Source organism: Lygodium microphyllum, chromosome 6, assembly GCF_053477565.2.
Source record: "Lygodium microphyllum isolate KBCC chromosome 6, Lygodium_microphyllum_v1.1.10, whole genome shotgun sequence".
Taxonomy (NCBI): Eukaryota; Viridiplantae; Streptophyta; class Polypodiopsida; order Schizaeales; family Lygodiaceae; genus Lygodium; species Lygodium microphyllum.
The window spans coordinates 1,678,967-1,701,222 of record NC_141140.1 but is presented as its reverse complement, the minus strand read 5'-3'; the positions used below and the strand labels follow the sequence as shown (position 1 = coordinate 1,701,222).

Here is a 22,256-nt window from a genome sequence, read left to right as displayed (position 1 = left end):
GGTTAGCCAGCATGTGTTTTCAGCATTGCAGGCCTTGACACTCTCAAACACTGTTTCAGCCTACTGTTTACAGCAGACTGTGCACAGTTTCCAACCTCCAATGGGTGGTACACTGCTGCGTTTACCAGTTTTCAACCTCCAGACTATTGCATTTTGGTGACCAGCCTGCTGCCATTCACTATTCAGCACTCCTACACTCCGACTGGTGGTCACAGACTTCGGATCCGTCTTCGGTGGACGTCACACTCCCATATTGCTCTGCCCTTGAGCACACTGTACACTCTTACATTCATTTACAGCATTCATCCACTTCAGACTTGTGTTCTCTCTCTCCCTTTATCTGCTTGTGTTTGAGTTTTTGTGTTTGAGTTTTGAGTTTTGCGTTTAGGGTTTGAGTTTTGCCCTCTGTGTCTGTGTCTGTCTCTTTGTGTTTCTATCGTGGTCGTATACTCTGTGTGTCCTCAGTGCAAACCCTAGCAGTTTCCTTCACATGCCCCACACCTTCATAAATGCTTTCGGGTTTGCATCCATTTTAGCATTTAATTCCTTTCCCCATGTTTTCTGCATTGCATTCATGTCACTTGTCACCTTGTCAATCATTGGCATACATATTGCTGCAATCTCATCTCTTATGAGGGCTTTCACGTCATCCAAGACGGTTGTTGCAATCAGCCTTTGCATCTTTGTCCATCGCTTAGCACTTGTGAAAGTGGCATTTTCACAAGCTCTTATTCTATTTTGTCTATAGTAAAACTTTTCATCCTTGGTTGGAGTCTTGTACCGCCCCACTTATGCAATGCCTCCTATGATCAATCCAATTGGTTGTGTGTCAAGTTCGGTCTCATGTCCATTGGTTTCTCTTTCAATAGTCTCTGCCATCTACCAATCTAAGACATCCACTCAATGCCAAGCAAGTAGACCCCCTGCTGGGAACAGACTCAGTGTTGTGCTTAAGACAAATTCACTATCAGTCAGTCAATACATTGCTCATGGCATACATCCGTATCAGTACATCCCGGTCAATCAGAGCCATCATAGTGCAAGCTGAGAGAGAGAGAAAGAAGGCTGCCATAGCTGCTACAATAGTTGATCAGCCATTTCCAATCAGCAAGAGAGTGCCGAGAGCTGGAAACACACCTTGAAGAGACTACAGTAGTATGTGACGGCAATTTGAGGGCCGTTTCAGCCAAGTAAACATCATTTTCGGTGTGTTCCATCAATAGAGACAGCTTTCATGGCTATCTAGATAGGGCAGCAATTGTTTTCTTTCATTTTCTCGCAATAAAAGTTTTGAATTTCTCTCTATTTAGCATTCTCTCTCATTCTCCAACCATTTCCCAGCCTTTCTCCAAAAATCTCAAAATTCTAATTCCTAGATGTTGAGAAATTGTATTTTCTTTGCTGTAAATCCTAATTTACAGCAAAAATTAGGGTTTGAAAGAAGCCTCAAGACTTGAATTTTCAAGGCTAAGAATTAATTCTCAGCAAGATTGAGGTGAGGGACCAGCCAACATTCAAATTTGGGAAAACTTTCATATCCTAAGGAGTTAGTGAAGGCCAATTGCCTGAGCAAATCAAGGGGCAAATCAATTTGAAGACTTATTGTCATTATTGACAACAAGGGGCTTTTGGATTGCAAAGGGGATTGAAGGAATCCCATTTGTATATGAATTCAATTGTTATTAAATATAAAGAAATACCAAAAGGGGTGTTAGTTTTGGGGCCAATAGGGTGTCCAATCTCGAAGATTGATTGGTAAATGTTTGTGTTTCAGCATTTCATTAATTATTGTTTGCTATAATTAAGTTATAATCAGGTTATTACCGCTTCTCCATGGAAGGAAGGCTGGTTTCAGTGGCAAACCTGCAAAAGCCAAGAGACCATGTCCCAAAAATCAAACTATCCGTGAGGAATATAGAAAACCTGTTTGGCTCTGTGGCAAGACATGAGCATGCTACAACTCATCAAGGTTGCATCTGTAGTAGAAATGAGGCCCTGCCACGCCATATAGTTGAACTTGGAACAATCTTCTTGTTTCGTTTTCCATGAGAGCAAGTGAGATATAGCTAGTAATTCCAATTGCATGGAATTAGTATGTAATTTATCCTTTGGTGGATGCTAAGTCACCATTTGAAGGACTCTCTTCCAGAAGCATATCCAATGGGTCAATAAAAGAGAAGATGAAACTAAGAGCGGGGAGTCATTGAGTATGTGCCAACAAGAACCCTGAATTTTAGCACTACCATGCAAAACTCCGCTGTCTTTCAAAGAAAAAAGCAAGCAACAAAGACCCAAGGCTGATGACCTATAAACATGGCTTGGAATAGTGACCAGCAAAGAGCAACCGTGTGAGTCTCAACCTGCAACTCAGCCCCACCACCCAAGTCCTTTGGAGTACAGACATGGCTCTAGAAAATCCTAGAAATACAAGCATGCACCAAATCCTTTTTTCCATAGCATGAAACGGATATGTCGGGTGAGGTCATGCAAGGCACTCCTAACCCAAGGAAAAAGAGAACAAATATTGCTGCAGTGAATGTTGAAAGTAGTTGCAGGCCTGCAATTACTGAAAGCCCATGAATTCATGATTCCTTTGAGTCTAGATGGTCCAAAAACCCAAATCTCAACCAGTTGAAAACTATGAACTGCCCAAAATGTCTAGGAGAAAAAATGCCAAACAGCCAAAAGAATTTCCCAGATCTCTGTGCAGAAAGTCTGACACACAATTCCTATGAAAGTCTATCTAGAAAATTTCTTTTGGATAAGCAATGCCAAAGGAGATAGGGAATGAACTCACCCATGCGCATCAACAATAACACCACTGAAAATTTCTCTATGCACAACATCAAAAATGATAGATCCCACAGGATTCTTACTTGGATCTGCTAGCATTTGAGCTGGTAGACTTCGTTGTCCTTGTCCGGTAGCACCCATCCCAACTCCATGCTTTTAAAGTATCAACCAAAGAAGATGTGTTAATGCAAAAATTGAACACTCCAAAGCTCAAATCCCAAAAATTGTGATTAGAATTTTAAAAAGACCAAAATTGCATATGACAGAGATTTAACAATTTCATGAGATTGTGAGAAGAACAGAGCTACACACCTCTAATTCTTATTTCATTAGCTCAAATTTGGCAAACTACTTGCACACAATTATCAAGGCTAGAGCTTTAGCAGCACAGCTGACAAAAAGTTGCATTGTCCTTGATGATGTTTATTTTCTATGCCTCCAAACATTCAGCTGAAAATTCATGCAAAAACACATGCAATGGTACTATTTCCTGTATGTAGATACTACTATACTCAACTCATCTTCTCAGCAAAAGGGATACAATAGCAGTCAGACATATTTGACTACCATATTAGGGGGATTTGAACCACTCACTCAGCTGGCCAATTACCTTGCTTTCTCTTCATAATCTTGGTGGAAAACCCACCAAGCATTGTGAAGCTAAAAAGAAACGAGAACAAATACACAGCCTTAGATAGTCATACCCACTAAAACATCAATCCCAACAAAAACTACCCAATGCACCGAGACAAAAGAATCATAGAAATAGGCTAGTCTATAAATAAAAAAATAGATACATGCAATTATAACCCCTCTTGTGGCTTCAAGCAGGGTTTAGCATCACCGAAGATGATGAACTCTTGTAGAACATGGTGTATAAGGGTGTGTCTACTTACAACTGTTTGTTAATAAACTTGACAGCAAGTACACCATGAGGATACTTCAATGGAGTAGACAAAGCATCCGATGTTGTGAATACAAACACACTCTCCACATCACACATAATAGCTCCCTCATACTCATAGCCCTTCAGAAAGAAACAGCTATCCACCCAAGGCTTGCAAATCAACAACATCAGCACATGTAAATCTCCTCAACACCCGTAGCACATAGGCAAGTACATTGTCAAGGCTCCAAGAGCACCTCTTGGGGAGTCCTCTAACTTCAACCAGCAGCTCCAACTCTCCATACCTCCAAAAACACTGCCTTGCCTTCAAACACCATGAACCACAACAACAATTCCAAAGCTCTAACCACACATACAATAGGGAGTCGAATCATAACTTCAACCTATCCACAAGCCACAAGCAACACCCCACCTACTCCACAACTAGGATGGTCTTCAGTAGTCCTCAAATCTCAACCTCTTCGATGGCAAACACAACATGACAATAGCTACACGCTCCTCCATGCTGTTGAGCTAAAAATGCATTAGCTTTACTTAAACAATCCCAAAACATGCTTAATTAATAAAGAAACCTTGTTTATTTAAAAGAAACGTGATCCTAGAGAGTTTGTGTGTCCCATAAGCACAAACCCACTTGGGAGGGCCCAAACTTTCTATAAATACGTATGCTGCAATTCAATCTACAATCTCGTTTTTTAGGTGTTTCAGCCTGCTGCCCACACCCCGTTCGCGGAGGACATCTCAGCCGAAGCTGTCCATTGTTGCCTCCATCAGTTGGCGCCTGATTTCCAGCCCTCTTCACGCAGTTTGGAGCTGATTCCAACCAGGCGACTGCTGTTCCTGTGCAGACCTGCTACTGTACAACCTACCACATCATCACAGTCTTGTTGCCTGCGTTTTTAGTCTTTCTCTCACCACCTGCTTGCATTTTTAGTCTCTCTCTCTCCTGCAAGCTGTCATGACTGCGTTTTTAGTCTTTCTCTCTCCTCACTACTATCTGCATCAGATCCAGCTTCTCTCCTGCATTTGCTAGTGTTCAACATCCGGAGGCTACCTTGCTATGATTCGGGATCTGTTCAAAGTACGGCACACTCTCCAGCTCATTACCCTTGCCTTGATCCTTGAGATACAGGAGTTTAAGGTACAGTATTCATTCACTACATAGTGTGTTTGCTGCATGAGTATCGTATATTTAATAGTCATATCACTTCATTCATACACTGTGTTCATTGTCTCTATGTTACCCTAACCCTAACTGTGTTTTTTTATCAGTCTGTGCTTTGTCGTACAATTTTTGTTTATGTTTTTGTATTAGGGCATTTCTTTACATGGTATCAGAGCCTGGTACTCTCTGAGAAACCTAGGCCTTTGATCTAAAAGCTCTACACAAGAAGCAAGAACAACAGTAGATTCAAATGACTTCGAACACAACAACACCGATTCCGTCTCCAAAACCAACTATGCCAAGAACCGAGCGAGACTGGGCCGATTAGCTTGCTCCACAAAGTTCCGACATGGTGGAAGACACTTCTAATTACATGGAAAAAAAAGCTAGGCAAGTTGACCTCTGAAGAATACAAACTGGTCATAGCTTATAGACGAAAGAAGATTGAGGAGCTTGATCGAAAGATTGCCCTTCATGAAAAGCTTCTAAATGAAGGTATGCATGGATTTCTCTCTTCAAATGTTGCCTGTAAATCTGATGATGTTACAGGGCTGTCAAGACGCATCATGCAGAGATTGCAGGACATTGGAGCACTAGAGGGTACACGATGGGGTGTCTATACATTATATGAGGCGGTGACAAGTCATGTACGAGTACCTGGGGGGCTATTAGAGAGGATTGATAGTACCATAGGAGTGAAACAAGGATGCCCATAAGAGCCGACCCTATTGACACTACCAACCTGGCAGAGACAGAGCCAGCCCGCCAAACACTTTACACGCCACGCCGTGGAGTCACATTGGATAGAGCCATTTCCCTTCATCGAGTACGACGACCCCGTCTACCAAGACCACATCCGAGAAGGCCACACCACAGTCGTATCAAAGCCATTATCACGACACATCGAAGACTCACCACTAGGCATATCAGTGAAGCAACTAGGGACCGCATCATAGCTGAGATCATGTGCAAATCTTGAGATCAACTACAGCCCATAGTCTCTACCACACTTTTTGTACATGGCTCTATCAGATCTGGTTCTCCTTTTCTTTCCTTTTCTTTTCTATTGATGGAACAACACTACACATGGTTCAACCCTAGTATAGTCCCACCATATAGTTATTTTCAGTATTGTTTCATAAGCCACCCACTTATTTGTAATGTTATCTTTACCTTACTGATGAGATGACCTTAGACATGGATGTACTCTGAATTTTGTCTCATAGGTCACATTGGCCTTATGTAGACGTTAATATATCTTTCTTTCTTTCATCCTCTTCTATCCACTCGGGTGCAAGGTACTTTAGTATCATCTTTGTTTCTTCTTCTTTTTACATCTTCTACTTTGCAATATTCTAAAAGAGATCATGTGGAAGAAAAATGTCTGGTCCGTTGACTACGGAAAAGGTCCTCTTGAGGACCAATTCTTGTATGTTAACACACATCGTGGGGATTATAACAAAAAGCTAGGTACCTTTTCTTCTAACCTTCCTTCTTTTCTGTCTACTTCACAAAATCAGAATGAATTTGGTTTCTTCATTGCATGGTGCATCATCATCTTCACATTTTCATTTTCAATCATTAAATGATAAAAATAAACAAAATGCATCTACACCTCACACATCACATTTTCCAAACCCACCCATTCCACCACATTTTTCTGTTGCTTCTCCACTTCCATTCACACCATTTACATTCCATTTCACACACCTCATGTTGCACTGCACATCACACCGGGGGTTTATGGAAACATAGGCACATCCTTTAGGATCTCATCCTTCCCTTAACTGGGTGGTGTTCCACCTACTTCATACACATTTTCGGAATTCTTACAACCTCGGTATCCCCCCTAATCTCTCCCAAGTGTGGATCAGTTGACTCCACAATTTGTCTTCATGGGTTTACCTAGTGGACCTTCTCGTCATACTGCTGTGCCCCAACCTAGCTTTGGACAGGGCTTCCGTGTCCCAATGCCTCCACCTGCACCAGCACCTTATGGAAATATTCATATTCCAGTGCCTCCGCCTCAATTGGCACTCATTGGGCACTCACAACCTACTTCTACCTATCCACCTCTAACCCCTCCTATCTATCAGACATATCCACCTCCACCATCTTATCCCCCACATCCATCTTACCCCACCTACCCGACACCTCATGGTTCTAGCTCATCTTCAGCCAAGCATACATTTAATGACAATACTCATTTTAACAATAACTTTACCACGTGCTCGAAGTTAATAAGACATGTCCTTGACTCCCAGAACCTATGGGATCTTGTGCACGGGCTGGAACCCCAACCTGATCCCGCACTTGTCCCATACGAGGTTGTCCGCTTATGGAAGGCTAGGAATGCCTCCACTATTGTCGAGCTGATGCAGGGCTTATTGCCTGAGTTTCATTCTCAGCTTCAACATTTTGACTTAGTGTCTGAGCAATGGGCATACTTGATTGATCACTGTGCGGCTCGAGATAGGACGTGTCGTATCAATCTTGACCATGAGCTCCAGCTTTTCAAAATCACTGATCGGGATGACTTGAAAGTCAAGTTGGCTGAGTATCGGTGTCTTCTTGCTGAATTCTCCACTACACGGACTGCCAAGTCCTCTGACGATCAGGTCACATTGTTTCTAAATAAACTCCCTAGGAAATATTTCAATTTTGTGGACGTTATAGTTTCAAAGCCTACCATGCCTACATTCAATGAATTTGAGTGTTAGTTGTTGCGTTACGCATGGTTGTTTAATCAAATTCATATGAATTCCTCTTCAGAGGAGACTCTTGCTGCTCATTCTTAAAAAGGGCAACAAGGGAAGGAAAACAAAAGCAAACCTCCACTTAAAATCAAAATCAAAAGCAAAATCCATCCAGGAAATCACAAGGAACATTCCAATCTCTCAAACCTGGATGGCAGAATGTACCTAAAAAGAATAGGTATTCTCAACATTGTCAAAAGGCTGGCCATTTTGACGACGAGTGTCGATCAAAGTATTGTCAACATTGTCAAAAGACTGGTCATTTTGACAATGAGTGTCGATCGAAGGCCAAAGGCACAACACAAAAACCTAAGTCACAGACCCCCGCCTCTCAATCGAGTAACCCCTAGCAAGGGAGGCAAGGTGATGGCAAGGGGCAATTTAAAGGTTAGACTCATACTGCCACTGCTCAGCCATCTCAATCGACAACGTTCTAAACTCCAAAGGGCTTATCTGACTAGTCTGCAGAGGCCCACATCGTCTCCATAGAGACATCAGATGCGAGTCTCGTCCACATCTGTGAGTTGCCTCCTGATGAGGTTACGCTAGAGGCCCACTCGTCACACAGCCGAGCACTTCAACTCCTGTTTGGATTGTGGACAGCAAAGCTACACATCATATAACTCCTATAGAGGGCATTTTCCGTTCTCGAGCCTATCCAACCGGACGGGTCCGTGTAGGAAACAGCTCCTCGGTCAAGATTCAAGCTCAAGGTTGCGTCAATTTCGCCACTGACAAGGGTCCGGATCTGGCTTTGCTAGACAATGTATATCATGTCCCTCAGCTTGGGGTGAACTTGTTATCTGTTTAGCGACTTTGCCGGTTGGGGCGAGCAATCTTCTTTACAGCAACCACAGTCGAGGTCCTTGACTCTCAAACTAGTTTAATGATTGTTCACGGTGAGGCGCTACCTAATGGCCTATACTACATGGCACATTTTCTGACCGAGCCGACAGCTGAGGGTTCCGTGTTCCATAGCTTTCAAGCCTTAGCCACATCTCGAAAGCCTATGAACAATGAGTGCCTTTGGCATTTTCGCTTGGGGCATCTTGGTTATGACTCTCTTTATGAGTTGTCACGTCGTGAGCTAGTTAAGAGCCTTTCACGCCTAAAGCTAGTTCGAGATGCTTGTAAAGCATGTCAGCTCGGGAAGCAGCATCGTACCCCATTCCCTCAGCAAACCTCACATCATACTGAGGCGCCTCTTAGATTGATTCATGTTTATCTTTGTGAACCGACATCCACTGCCACCTTGAACAGTGCGCTGTACTTTTTGATTGTGGATGATCATTCCAGATATATGTGGGTGTACTTTCTCAAGCATAAGTCAAATGCTTTTACATATTTTTCTGCTTGAGTGCTGCTAGTTCATAACTAGACTGGTCGTCGTGTCGGTTGCATGAGGAGTAATACTAGTGGTGAGTTCATCTCCCACGAGTTTTTCGAGTTTCTACAGAAGCATGGCATCTCCCGCTAGCTCACCTCTACCAACTCCCCTTCTTAGAATGGAGTCATACAGCGTAGGGACCGGACAGTCATGGAAAAGGCACGCTCTATGCTAGCAGAGCTCCCTGAGCGCCTTTGGATCGAGACTGTTAACATTTCGGTGTACATCCTCAACCGGTATCTGCGACTGCGGCTCTTTCTCAAAAGGCCCCATATGAGGCATTTTTTGGCTCTCGGCCTGTCATTTCCCACTTCAGAGTCTTCGGGTGTCGTGCGTATACACACACGCCTGATGACAAGATAGATAGGCTCATTCCTCGAGCTGATCTATTTATTTCTGTGGTATATCCCTCTGAAGAGGGAGACTATCGTCACGGTCTATCTCCTCCTGGCAAAGGACGGCCTTCACTCACCGCCAAGCCTCGGTCTACAGTCCTAAAGGCCCTCCTGCAAAAAGATCTACCAAGTCTTCCCGCTTGGTGTGAGACCGCAAACAACAAGCTTGCCCAAGAGGGCCATACTCTGATACTCTGGGTCTATGGGAAATTCCGCACTAGGCGGCGAAGCTGCACTACGCAACATGACGACAAGCACCAACATGAGACGATGTACCAGGCCGTCACTAGGAGGACCTGGTTAACCACAAAGGCTCGTCTGACTAGTGAGAGACGAGCCGTGCTCTAATAGGTCAGTTTCCTCCGAATAGAATCAAGGACAAGAATGAAAGGTGAGAAGGATCGAAGCTTGCACGTGAGCTATGGCGGGAGAGCAAGAGCAAGAAAGAGAGAGACAAGAAATGGGAACTCCAACAGTCACAATGTGTGACCGGGCCTTCCTTTATTTACTAGTTACTAAAATGAATGTAAAGAATAAAGTGATGTGATGGACGCCCGCTACCTGCAGTGTGCAATGGCGGGTACTGTCAGTGTAGTAATACACGGGGCCGCACGGCGGAGGCGCCTTTACCCCAACAACCTCCCACTTAAAGGCGAATCTGCCCCAGTGAGAGAGAAGAAAAGAAAAAAGACAGTACAACTGTACATAGGTACAAGGGATGAGGAAAGGAAACATCTCATCCAACGCCCATCAATCTCCTGAGGAAGGCAAAGCGCTCAGTAGTGAGGCTTTTCGTGAGCAGATCTACTAGATTCTCGTCAGTGGAGATCTTGACAAGGTCAACAGACTTGTCCTCCACGACACCACGTATGAAGTGATACCTCACCTCAATGTGTTTCGTCTTCGCATGGAAGACCGGATTCTTAGCCAACTGAATGGCACTCATAGAATCTGAATGCAGTGTAGGTATAGCATCAATCCCAAGATCAGCAACTAGACGGCCTAGCCGTATGGCCTCCTTACAAGCCTCAGTGGCTGCAATATACTCGGCCTCAGTGGTAGACAAAGCCGTACACTTCTGAACCCTGGACATCCAAGAGATAGCACCTCCAGCATAGGTGAATACATAGCCAGAAGTGGACTTCCTACTATCTGCATGTCCTACATAATCGGAGTCAGTGTACCCCACGACCCCTGTATCCTGGCTGCCATAGCAAATACACATATCTGTTGTGCCCTTCAGGTATCTCATGATACTCTTCACGGCATCCCAATGTTTCCTGCCAGGTGTAGCCATATAGTGTACCACAACACCAACTACAAAGGCAATATCTGGACGAGTGGCTATCATGGCATACATCAAACTGCCCACAGCTGAAGCATAAGGAATCTGGCCCATCTCGGCCCTCTGCTCATCTGTCTGCGGACAATCGACATGTGATACCTTCACATAAGAAAGCAATGGACAACTAATAGGCTTTACGTCCTGCATGCGGAACCGCTAAAGGACTTAATGAATATACTCCCTCTGTGACAAGTAGAGGAATCCCTGATGCCTGTCGCGTCTAATGCGCATACCAAGTATGTGAGATGCATGTCCCAAATCCTTCATCTCAAAGCTCTTCTTCAGCTGAGATTTAAGAGCATCTAGCTCATCATGAGCTTTCCCTGCTCTCAGCATATCATCCACATAGAGTACCAAAATAAGCAATGAACCATCACGGGCTTTCTTCATGTAAAGACACGGATCCATAGCACTCCTGCTGTAGCCCTATGACTGCATAAAGGCATCAAACTTATGATACCATTTCCTAGGTGCCTGCTTCAAGCCATAAAGACTTTTCTTCAACTTGCACACTAGGTGCTCCCTGCCAGGTTCTGCAAAGCCCTTAGGCTGCTCCATATAGATCTCATCATGCAAGTCCCCATGTAAGAAAGCCGTCTTGGCATCCATCTGATATAGATCTAAGTCAAGCTGAGCAACCAAAGCCAAGACCAAGCGCAGGGTGGTCATCTTAACCACAGGAGAAAAGACTTCATCAAAGTCTACACCATGCTCCTGCTTAAAACCCTTTGCTACCAGTCTAGCCTTGTATGCCGGCTTGGGGTGTCCAGGGGTACTTTTCAGCTTGTACACCCACTTGCATGGCAAAGCCTTCTGGCCCTTAGGCAAGGCAACCAAATCCCAAGTCTCATTCTTATGCAAGGAGTCGATCTCAGACTGCATAGCCCTCTCCCAGGAGTAACTGTCACCCTTGCGCATAGCCTCATCATAAGTGAAAGGCTCTCCTACATATGTAACCAAAACATAATGCATAGAGGACTGAAATCTATCAGGTGGACGTCTGTCTCTAACAGAACGTCTCACTGCAAGCTCTGCTACCAGCCCAGTTGCCTGTCCAACACCCTGACCATGAGCATCTGCTGCAGCTGTAGGCTGTCCAACTAGCTGTGCAGGAGCTCTAGGCTCCTCCTGAAAGATCACTCTGCGGATCTCAACCACCTTCTCAGGCTGCCTGTGCATCTTGTCTTCATGGAAGACTACATCATGGCTACGTACTATTTTCCGCGCCTGCGGATCCCATAGGCGATAGCCCATCTCTCCCGAATCACCATAACCAAGAAAGATGCATTTAATGCTCTTTGGATCCAACTTACTCCTCTTGTCCTTGGGCACATGGCAGAATGCCTCACATCCAAAGACATAGAGATGCGCATAAGAGGGTGGCTTACCAGCCCAAACTTCCTCTGCAACCTGGAAATCCAATCCACTAGAAGGTGATCGGTTTATGACATGCACTGCCGTACTAACTGCCTCAGCCCAAAAGCTCTGTGGTAGACCTGCATGGCTAAGCATAGAGCAGACACGCTCCTGAATAGTCCTCTTCATGCGCTCAGTCAAACCATTCTAGGGTGGGGTGTAAGGGGCGGTCAACTGACGCTTAATGTTAGATATGTTCAATGCCCCACCCTCATTAGGTGCTACCAATGATCCATGGTGCTCAAAGTTGTAAGGCCCCCATTATGAGGAGAAGCCAAATGTGAGCCCGGACATTGGTTGAGTCCTGACTTGTATATCAGATGAGGTCTATGTGACCGGATGGCAAAAAGGTGACTGTTGTGGGTCTAATCTTTGGGTTAGATGGAGTGGTTAAGCTGGTAGCAACTCGAGGCACATTGCATTGAGTTGCGTGGTAAGGGAGTTAAAAGGGGCCCCTATTGTGGGGTCCGGGGGCCGCGGAAGCGGCCCCTGGCTGGGGGGTCCCAGGGGGGCCAGCGGCCCCCCTGGCGGGGGTCCGGGGGCAGCGCCCCCGGCCCGATGGTAAAGGGAATATTCCCTGGAATATTCCCTGGCCGACTAGTGGAGGCTCATATGGTAGGTCGGTCAGCAGGCCGACCTAACGACCTTCGCGGGCTATAAAAGCTAAACCCCTTCGCAGCCATCTTACACTAATCTTTCACCCAGTCAGAGTTGTTGTTCCAGCTAGCCTTAAACTCTTCACCTATCTTCTGTCTAGATCGCCATCTAAGCTTCACTCAGTGGAAGCGCACGGGTGGACAGAGCCATCTTTGTATCAGTTGTTTGAAGTTAAAGAATTTACTGATTCTCCTCTTATCTGTTGTGTACTCTCTATCTCTTTCTCAGATTCTGTTCGCTGCGCCGTGTAATATTTTACATGGTATCAGAGCCCAGGGGGCTCTAGAGATCGGAGAGCGTGCAAGAGGCAAAGGCTTCAACAGCAAAGAGAAACGATGTCGACTCCGGGAAGCAGTTCTGGCGCATCAGGAAGCGGTGCAGGAGGTGGTGCTGCTGTACCGGCTATTCAAACACTGAGGATTCGTCCACCAACCTTCAGCGAAGGCAAGTTAGATGGTACAAACTACACCTTGTGGAAGTTCAAAATTACAACTATCCTTGATTCTTATGAGCTTCTGGAGACTGTGCTGGGGACTGACGCAGAACCACAGCCTACCCCCGACCCATCAAATCCTAGTGTGATGATTCCTCCGAATGCAGATCTTCTACGAGCTTGGAAACGAAGGAATGCAGATGCATTGTGTGCCTTAGTTACAAGCTGTTCTGACAGTGTTTTGACTCTGATTCAACATACAACCAAAGCGTCAGAGGCTTGGAATGTACTAAGGAGTCAGTATGAAACACGAAACCAAACAAGGATTCAAAACTTGGAGAATCAACTAGCAGCGGAGAAGTTTGCTGAAGGAGAGACGGTTGAAGCATTCATCACTCGGATTAAGAATCTGCGCGACCAGATGGCTGGCGCTGGGATACAAAAGACTAGCGAAGAGCTAGCTCGGAGGTGTCTTCGGATTTGTCCACAAAAGTTTGATGGACTAGTAACTGCCCTTAATACTCAGGTGAGACCTCAAGCTTTGACTTTTGAGGAGTTTTGTGCATTATTAATGGAGGAGGAGTTGAGGCTGAAAGCCCGAGAAGGAAGCAACAATGGAGATGCTGCATTCTCTGCCAATGCAAAAGGCAAAGGTGTTTCCTCCACCAAAAATGATGGTGACAAAAAGAAAAAGGGCGGCAAGAAGAAGTTTCAAGGAGAGTGCTTCTACTGTAAGAAGAAAGGACATGCAATTGCAGATTGTCGTGTCAAGAAGGCAGATGAAAAGAATGGTACCCTTAAAACTAAAGGGAAAGAGACAGCCAATACGGCTGAAGCAGAGTTGGAATTATTCATGGCGACTGTTGAGGAAGTGTGCTCCTCGGCGCAAGAAGAATCTACCACTGACTCTTGGGTGTTGGATAGTGGGGCCTCCCGTCACATGACCAACAAGAAAGGTCTATACAGTTTTATGCAGCCTCTACAAGAATCCATCACTGTGACGGTTGGAAATGATGCTAAATGCCCTGCTGCGGGCACAGGTACTATTTCTTTTGTTGCTGCAAATGGTGAAGTCAAAAAGCTTTCAAATATGTTGTATGTTCCCGAAATCAGGAGAAATCTCTTATCAGTTGCTGCCATAACTGATCTTGGTCATGAAGTGAGGTTCAAGAAGACAGGTGCAGAAATTATTGATAGTGCTGGCACAATTGTTGGCAAAGGAGAAAGAAGGAACAACCTGTATGAGCTAAGTGCTCTTACAGCCACCGCTGGAGTGGGCACAAGTAAGCTTTGGCATGAAAGGTTTGGACACATCGGATTTGCAGTATTGAAGGAGATGCAAAAGCAAGGTATGGTTGCTCACCTACCTACAATAACTGAATTGAAGGAACCATGTGAAGCTTGTATGATGGGCAAGCAACAGAGAAAGGCATTTCCACAAGAAAGCAAGAATAGAGCACATACTCCTCTAGAGTTGGTGCATGCTGACTTGTGTGGTAAGATGCCTACACAGGCCTTGGGGGGATCTTCTTATTTTATGTTGATTGTCGACGACTACAGTAGGAAGATGTGGGTGTACTTCCTTCGTGATAAGGCTCAAGCTTTTGGTAAGTTTAAAGAATGGCTAATACTTGTTGAGAATGAAACAGGGAAAAGTGTGAAGAAATTTAGAACAGATGGTGGTGGTGAGTTCAACTCAAAGGAGTTTGAAGGCTTTTGCAAGAGCAAAGGGATCAAGCGTCAATTGACGACGCCTCACACACCTCAGCAGAATGGTGTTGTGGAACGCAGGAATCGTACCATTGTGGAGATGGCAAGATGCATGCTAAAGGGCAAGGGATTGCCTAACCATTTTTGGGCTGAAGCTGTTAATACTGCAGTCTACATTCTAAATCGGAGCTACACAAAGGCTCTCAAGGGAAAAACACCTCATGAGGCTTACACTGGTAAGAAACCATCTGTTTCACATTTCAGAATTTTTGGATGTGAATGTTATGCACATGTTCCAGATGAGAAGAGAAACAAGTTACAACCAAAAAGCAGAAAATGTATCTTCTTGGGTTATAGTGATGAGCAGAAGGCTTACAAGTTATATGACCAAGAGGCAAAGAAGATCATCGCGAGCCGTGATGTGGTGTTCAAGGAGGAGCCGCATACAGTGGAGGAGGAGAAGGCAAGGTCTTCCACTTTATCATCAAGCGAAGAAGTAGTCCACTATGAACCTGTCCCGAGAGCTATCCCTATCCTTAAGGAGGAGGAAGCATCATCTTCAGATGATGAGGAAAAAGTTCACCAACCTGACATCACCCCACCGGAAAAGCCATTGCCGCGCTGGGTGAAGCAGCTCTATGACCACAATAATCCTATGCCTGCATCTGTTGAGGAGAAGGCAGACGGACCAAGGAGGTCTCAGAGAATAGAGGAGCAAAGGAGGGCTTCTGCTCACATAGTCAACATGGCCTTGATGGTTGAGATTATGAGACAAGTAAAGGAGCCAACTGACTTAGAAGAAGCACTTGCAGATCCATCATGGAAGGCTGCTATGCAGGCGGAGTATGACAGCATAATGAAGAATGACACTTGGGAGCTAGTGGATCGGCCAGCAAAGCGGAAGATTATTGGCACCAAGTGGATCTGGAAGGTAAAGTACAAGGCTGATGGTACCTTAGAAAAGTACAAAGCTAGACTAGTTGCCCAAGGATTTTCACAAGTTGAAGGGTTTGATTTTCAAGAGTCATTTGCCCCAACTGCCAGAATGACCACTATTCGCACGGTACTTGCAGTGGCTGCCCACAAGAAGTGGCCAGTGTACCAAATGGATGTTAAGTCAGCGTTCTTAAATGGTGACCTCAAGGAGGAGGTGTACGTGGCTCAGCCACCAGGGTTTGAGGCCCCCCATTCTGAGAACAAAGTGTGTAAACTGAAGAAGGCATTGTATGGGCTGAAACAAGCCCCCAGAGCATGGTACCAGCGGATAGATAGGTTCTTTTTAAACCTAAACTTCAAAAGATGTGCCTCAGATGCTAACTTGTATGTTTACAGGGATGGTAAAAAGTCTGTAGTGATTGTCCTATATGTGGACGACCTTCTTATTACAGGTGACTATGAAGATATGATCAACCAAACTCGAAAGGCTTTGAGTTTTGAGTTTGAAATGACAGACTTGGGCTTGCTGCACTATTGTTTGGGGATTGAAGTCTGGCAAGAGCCAGGAAAGATCTTCATCTCTCAGAAGAAGTATGCATGGGAGATCTTGAAGGCATTTGGCATGACCGAGTGCAAGGAGATAGCTACACCTATGGAGGTGAATGTAAAGTTATCCGTTGAGGATACATCAGCACTAGCAGACATTGGGAGGTATAGGAGGTTGGTCGGCAGTCTAATCTACTTGTGTAACACCAGACCAGATATCAGTTTTGCTGTTGGTGTTTTGAGCAGGTTCTCAAACAAACCTCATGAGAGTCATTGGAAGGCTGGGATGCGGGTGCTCAGATACTTGAAGAAAACTCTTGACTATGGTATCACATACAGTTTCGGAACTTCTCTTGTGGGGAACTGTGACTCAGATTGGGCAGGAGACATTGATTCCAGGAAGTCAGTTTCTGGTTATTGTTTCTCTTTGGGTTCAGGAATTTTCTCTTGGATTAGTAAGAAGCAACCAACAGTGGCATTGTCTTCTACCGAAGCAGAGTACAAGGCAGCTTGTTTTGCTGCATGTGAGGCCGTATGGTTGAGAAGGATTCTATGGCATATGGGAGTGCAGGATGAAGAACCAACTGTGCTGAGATGTGACAATCAGAGTTGCATCGCCATTGCCAAAAATCCAGTGTTTCATGCACGCACCAAACATATAGAGATCCAGTATCACTATGTGCGTGATTTGATGGAGGATGGGATAGTGGAATTGGTCTACTGTCCAACAGAGGAGAATGGAGCAGATATCTTCACCAAAGCACTTACGAAGGATCTGCTTCAAGTTCATCTTCAGAGACTCGGCATTGGGCCGAGGAGATAGTTCACCTATGGGTGGACATTGAGGGGGGGTGTTAGATATGTTCAATGCCCCACCCTCATTAGGTGCTACCAATGATCCATGGTGCTCAAAGTTGTAAGGCCCCCATTATGAGGAGAAGCCAAATGTGAGCCCGGACATTGGTTGAGTCCTGACTTGTATATCAGATGAGGTCTATGTGACCGGATGGCAAAAAGGTGACTGTTGTGGGTCTAATCTTTGGGTTAGATGGAGTGGTTAAGCTGGTAGCAACTCGAGGCACATTGCATTGAGTTGCGTGGTAAGGGAGTTAAAAGGGGCCCCTATTGTGGGGTCCGGGGGCCGCGGAAGCGGCCCCTGGCTGGGGGGTCCCAGGGGGGCCAGCGGCCCCCCTGGCGGGGGTCCGGGGGCAGCGCCCCCGGCCCGATGGTAAAGGGAATATTCCCTGGAATATTCCCTGGCCGACTAGTGGAGGCTCATATGGTAGGTCGGTCAGCAGGCCGACCTAACGACCTTCGCGGGCTATAAAAGCTAAACCCCTTCGCAGCCATCTTACACTAATCTTTCACCCAGTCAGAGTTGTTGTTCCAGCTAGCCTTAAACTCTTCACCTATCTTCTGTCTAGATCGCCATCTAAGCTTCACTCAGTGGAAGCGCACGGGTGGACAGAGCCATCTTTGTATCAGTTGTTTGAAGTTAAAGAATTTACTGATTCTCCTCTTATCTGTTGTGTACTCTCTATCTCTTTCTCAGATTCTGTTCGCTGCGCCGTGTAATATTTTACACTTAATACCCCTGTCATCACAAAACTGCTCAAAAGCACGTGAGACATATTCTCCCCCATTGTCAGTCGTAAGGCATTTCAACCTATACCCAGTCTGGTTCTCAACAAGAGCAAGCCAACGCTGAAAGACTGCCAAGACATCGGACTTTTGCTTCATGGGATAAGCCCACACTTTCTTAGAAAAATCATCAATGAAGGTAACAAAGTACTTCGCGCCACCCATAAACATACACGGCATGGGTCCACAAAAATCTGAATGCACCAAAGCCAAGGGCTCACTCATGCATGGCCTACCCGATTTCTTATGCGTAGACCTATTCTGGTTACCGTAAAGACAATGATCACACGAGTCAAAACATGCATAGTCCAAAGGTGGAAGATATTGCAAACCAGATAACATTTCCATTCCCTTCAAAGACATATGCCCCAAACGGGCATGCCAAAGTGATACATGTGGGATATAATCCACTGCCAAAACATGGTCTACAGAAGACCCAGATACAACAAGAGAATAGAGGCTGCCAGCCTTGGTGCCTCTAGCAAGCACAAGTCTGCCTCTGGTAATCTTCCAAGTAGAATCCCCAAAACAGACGTGAAACCCTGCATCATCCAACTGTCCTGCAGACATAAGACTCCATGTAAGCGCAGGTACATGACATACATCCCTGAGCAAAAAGGAACTGCCAATGGAAAACTGCAACTGAATATCTCCACAGCCCACAATATCAAGAGACCTGTCATCTCCAAGTCTGACTGAACCAGATACAGTACGGTAAGAGTGAAACCACTCACGGTAAGGCGTCGCATGGAAGAACGCACCTGAATCCAATAACCAGCACTGTGCATACATACTAGGTGTCTCAGTCAAGTGTGAGGCATCAGAAGAACTGGCTGCAAGTATGAACTCATCGCCACCATCGGAATCCTCGGTCTGCATGACATTAATTTCCTCAATCTTGACGCTCGACTTCGCAGATACTATGCTGCGATCAGAGGACTTCTCATGCACTTTGTCTTTCCCCTTATCCTTGCGCAACTCATGACACTGTGGTCTGATATGGCCCTTTTTCCCACAATGATGACAAGTGACATTAGCATTGCGCCCACGCAACTTACTACGCGACTTTCCACGAGATTTAGACCGACCCTTCTGCGAGTCACGGCCACGGCCATGACCACGATCATTCCTGTCATTCCTGCCTCTAACTGTCAAAGCATGTGAAACACGAGAGGCATCCAAGTTTTTGCGATTAACCTCTTCCTGCAGAAGAGCACTCTCAACATCATTCAATTTCAGAGTAGCACTAGAGGCACATAGGGCAGTGCAGAATACATCCCATGACTCATTCAGAGTCCCAAGCAAGAAAAGAGGAGTTACTTCCTCTCCAAAGGTGATATCCTGCGAAGTCACGTTCTTCGGTATAGCATGGAACTGGCTCAAGTGAGCAAACATAGTCGCATTATCCTTCATGCATAGATCCATAAGCTGCTTCAACCAGTACATCTGACTCGCCGGACTTTTCTTATCATAAAGATTCTTGATCTTATTCCATAGATCCCATACACTCTGTGCTTCCTCAAATACATTATAATGTACCTGTTCAGTGAGAGACAATACAATCGTGGACTTGCATAGCTCATCAAGTTCAAGCCAGTCATCATTGTTCATAGTTTTAGGCTGCTCCCCGCTCAACCGAAGTGGCTTAATCTGAGTTTTCTGCACCAAGACCTGCCAAATTTAACTCTTCCAATAAGAGTAGTTGGTACCATCCAACTTTGTGATGTTAAATATGGCATTATCAATCAAAGAGGATGCCATAATGCAGGCTGGAAATGCACAGACAATGTAAAACTGCTTGCTATTTTACTGCAGAAAATGCCCAAAATCCACTGAAATGAGCTCCAAATGGCGAGAAAAGTGTGCCAAAAGATGTTGCTCACTTAGTACTAGGTGCGGTACACCAAATCAGGATATTTCAGCATAAAAAATACTGCTCAGTCCACCAATAAATGCTTACTGTAATAAATTTCAGAACTGCAATAATGAGAGCAAACTGTCCCAAAAATGGATCTAATGTCAACTAAACAATGCTAGGTCCAAAGCCGGCATAAAGAGGACAAAGCAAAGCCAAATGACAGTGAAAATACATGAGCATAACACCGAGAGATGTCAAATAGCATCTGCCAGTAAGAGGCACACCCCCAGACAATCTAGGTAAAATGTACCTGCAACTGCCAAAACCTGACACAAATAGGTATCTGCTCAAAAGAAAGCGGATCCAAAACTGAGACTTAGCTCATAAGCATCCTGTGAACCAAGACATACTCTCAATGCAACATCCAATTGTCGGAGTATAATCCCAAGGTCTCAATGCATCTGTAACTGCTCAATGACATAGTCTACTACAATACATGTAACTGCTCCAATAGCATGTAATGTATGAAGCCTAACTGTCAAGCATAGACATGAGGCATAAGCGATCCAAGAGCATGCCAAGTCGGTCCAAATGCCAGTGAATACCAACCAAGACGGAGCTTATGTGTAGCTCAAATACATTCCATAGACTCAAACATGAGCTCAAAGTCGTCCCCAAATGTCAGATACATGATGGCAAATCCCAAAGCATACATCCGGTACCAATAGGTAAGTGACAAAGCATCCAAAGTACCTTCAGCCCACTGTTGTTACCAAGTTTGACTGTCAAAACTGAGAAATTTCAGCCAATATTTCAGGCCAAAATCATGGCATAATCATGTGCATAGATTCCCAAGGCACTAGGCATCATGTAGGCCGCATACGTCTCATAACCATAATCCATGACCGTGAAGCATCCAAGAGGCAAGCGTTGCCCTATTTCCAACCTATGAACAGTGAAAATCTGAGCAAACAAGGGCTCAATCCAGCTCCAAAAGCCTATCCAAACAATGGCACATCATCCCCAACCATATAGGCATTTACCGAGCACAAAAGGGGCATCATCGGACCATCACCACTGATCTCAGGCATGAGAAGCAGGGGGCTGCCCTGTATTACAGCATGTAGACCTGTGATTTCTTAGCCTATCTGAAAATGTGGAGCTCAAAGCTCAAAGGCTAAGTGCCATAGATCAGTACAAAAGGGCGTAGAGCAAGGCCAAGGTGGTTATAGAGTGCCCAATGAGCTCCAGGAGGAAGTGGGAGCTGGAGGAAGAGGAATGCCACGTTTGTAAAGTGTTGCCACAGCAGGGCGCAGCCTGCGTGATCTCTGAGCAGGCCTGGACTGCCACATGTGCTGGGGAAGACGAATGGGGAGGGTAGGTGGGCACTAGTAGTGCTCCAAGAAGCCTTGAGTGGGCTCAAACCACATGGAGCACAAGGGGAAACTGCTTGACGGGCTGCCCCGGGAAGCTGAATCAGTTGTCCTTCAGCTGCTAGATTTCAGCGCAATTTGCATGGGGTCACGCTGACTGGGAGGAGACAATCGAGGGCCAACGAGGGCCAATGAAGATGAAAAAAAAGCCCAATGCAAGGGCTCACAAAGCTCAATGAAGCCTAGTGAAGAAAAGGGGCTTCAAAAATTCAAGTAGAAGTTTATCAATGGCTATCCTTATTCCCTGCTGTCCACTGTTTGACTTGTAAACTGAAGTCTGGGCTGAGCTCACAAGAGCCCAAACAAGCCCTGAGGCATGGCCAACAAGTCCGAGAACAACCGGGGAGAGTGGAAGGAACAAGTCATACCTTGAAGTTTTGAGCTATGGCTGCCATGAGGACTGCAGGCTGTAGGTATTCATTTGAAAGCTGAAGTAATGCGAGTCGAGGTCGAGCTCCACAGGATCGGAGAGCCAAGCTCTGATACCAGTTGAAAGGTGAGAAGGATCGAAGCTTGCACGCGAGCTATGGCGGGAGAGCAAGAGCCAGAAAGAGAGAGATAAGAAATGGGAACTCCAACAGTCACAATGTGTGACCGGGCCTTCCTTTATTTACTAGTCACTAAAATGAATGTAAAGAATAAAGTGACGTGGCGGGCGCCCGCCACCTGCAGTGTGCAGTGGCCGGTACTGTCAATGTAGTAATACACGCGGCGGCACGGCGGAGGCGCCTTTACCCCAACAAAGAAGAAACTGCTGGGCAGGAGTGATGTCAAGTCCCACCTGGAACCCTGGGTATTGGACGGTCTGCCCTCTACTCACCCATCTAAATCCCAAGTCGATGCCCCACTCAGTGCTAGAGTCCGGGTATGTGAGGAAA

The 22,256-nt window shown here is 45.5% G+C and overlaps 1 protein-coding gene across 1 annotated transcript in view; it reads right to left on the bottom strand.

Moving 5' to 3' along the window:
- Positions 1-22,256, bottom strand: part of LOC148034230 (uncharacterized) — an 89,139-nt gene that overhangs the window by 19,611 nt on the left and 47,272 nt on the right. The window contains exon 8 of the mRNA XM_087680461.1: positions 2,877-2,946. Within this exon, the coding sequence (XP_087536587.1) occupies positions 2,877-2,946 (70 nt within the window). The remainder of the gene's footprint in view (positions 1-2,876; positions 2,947-22,256) is intronic.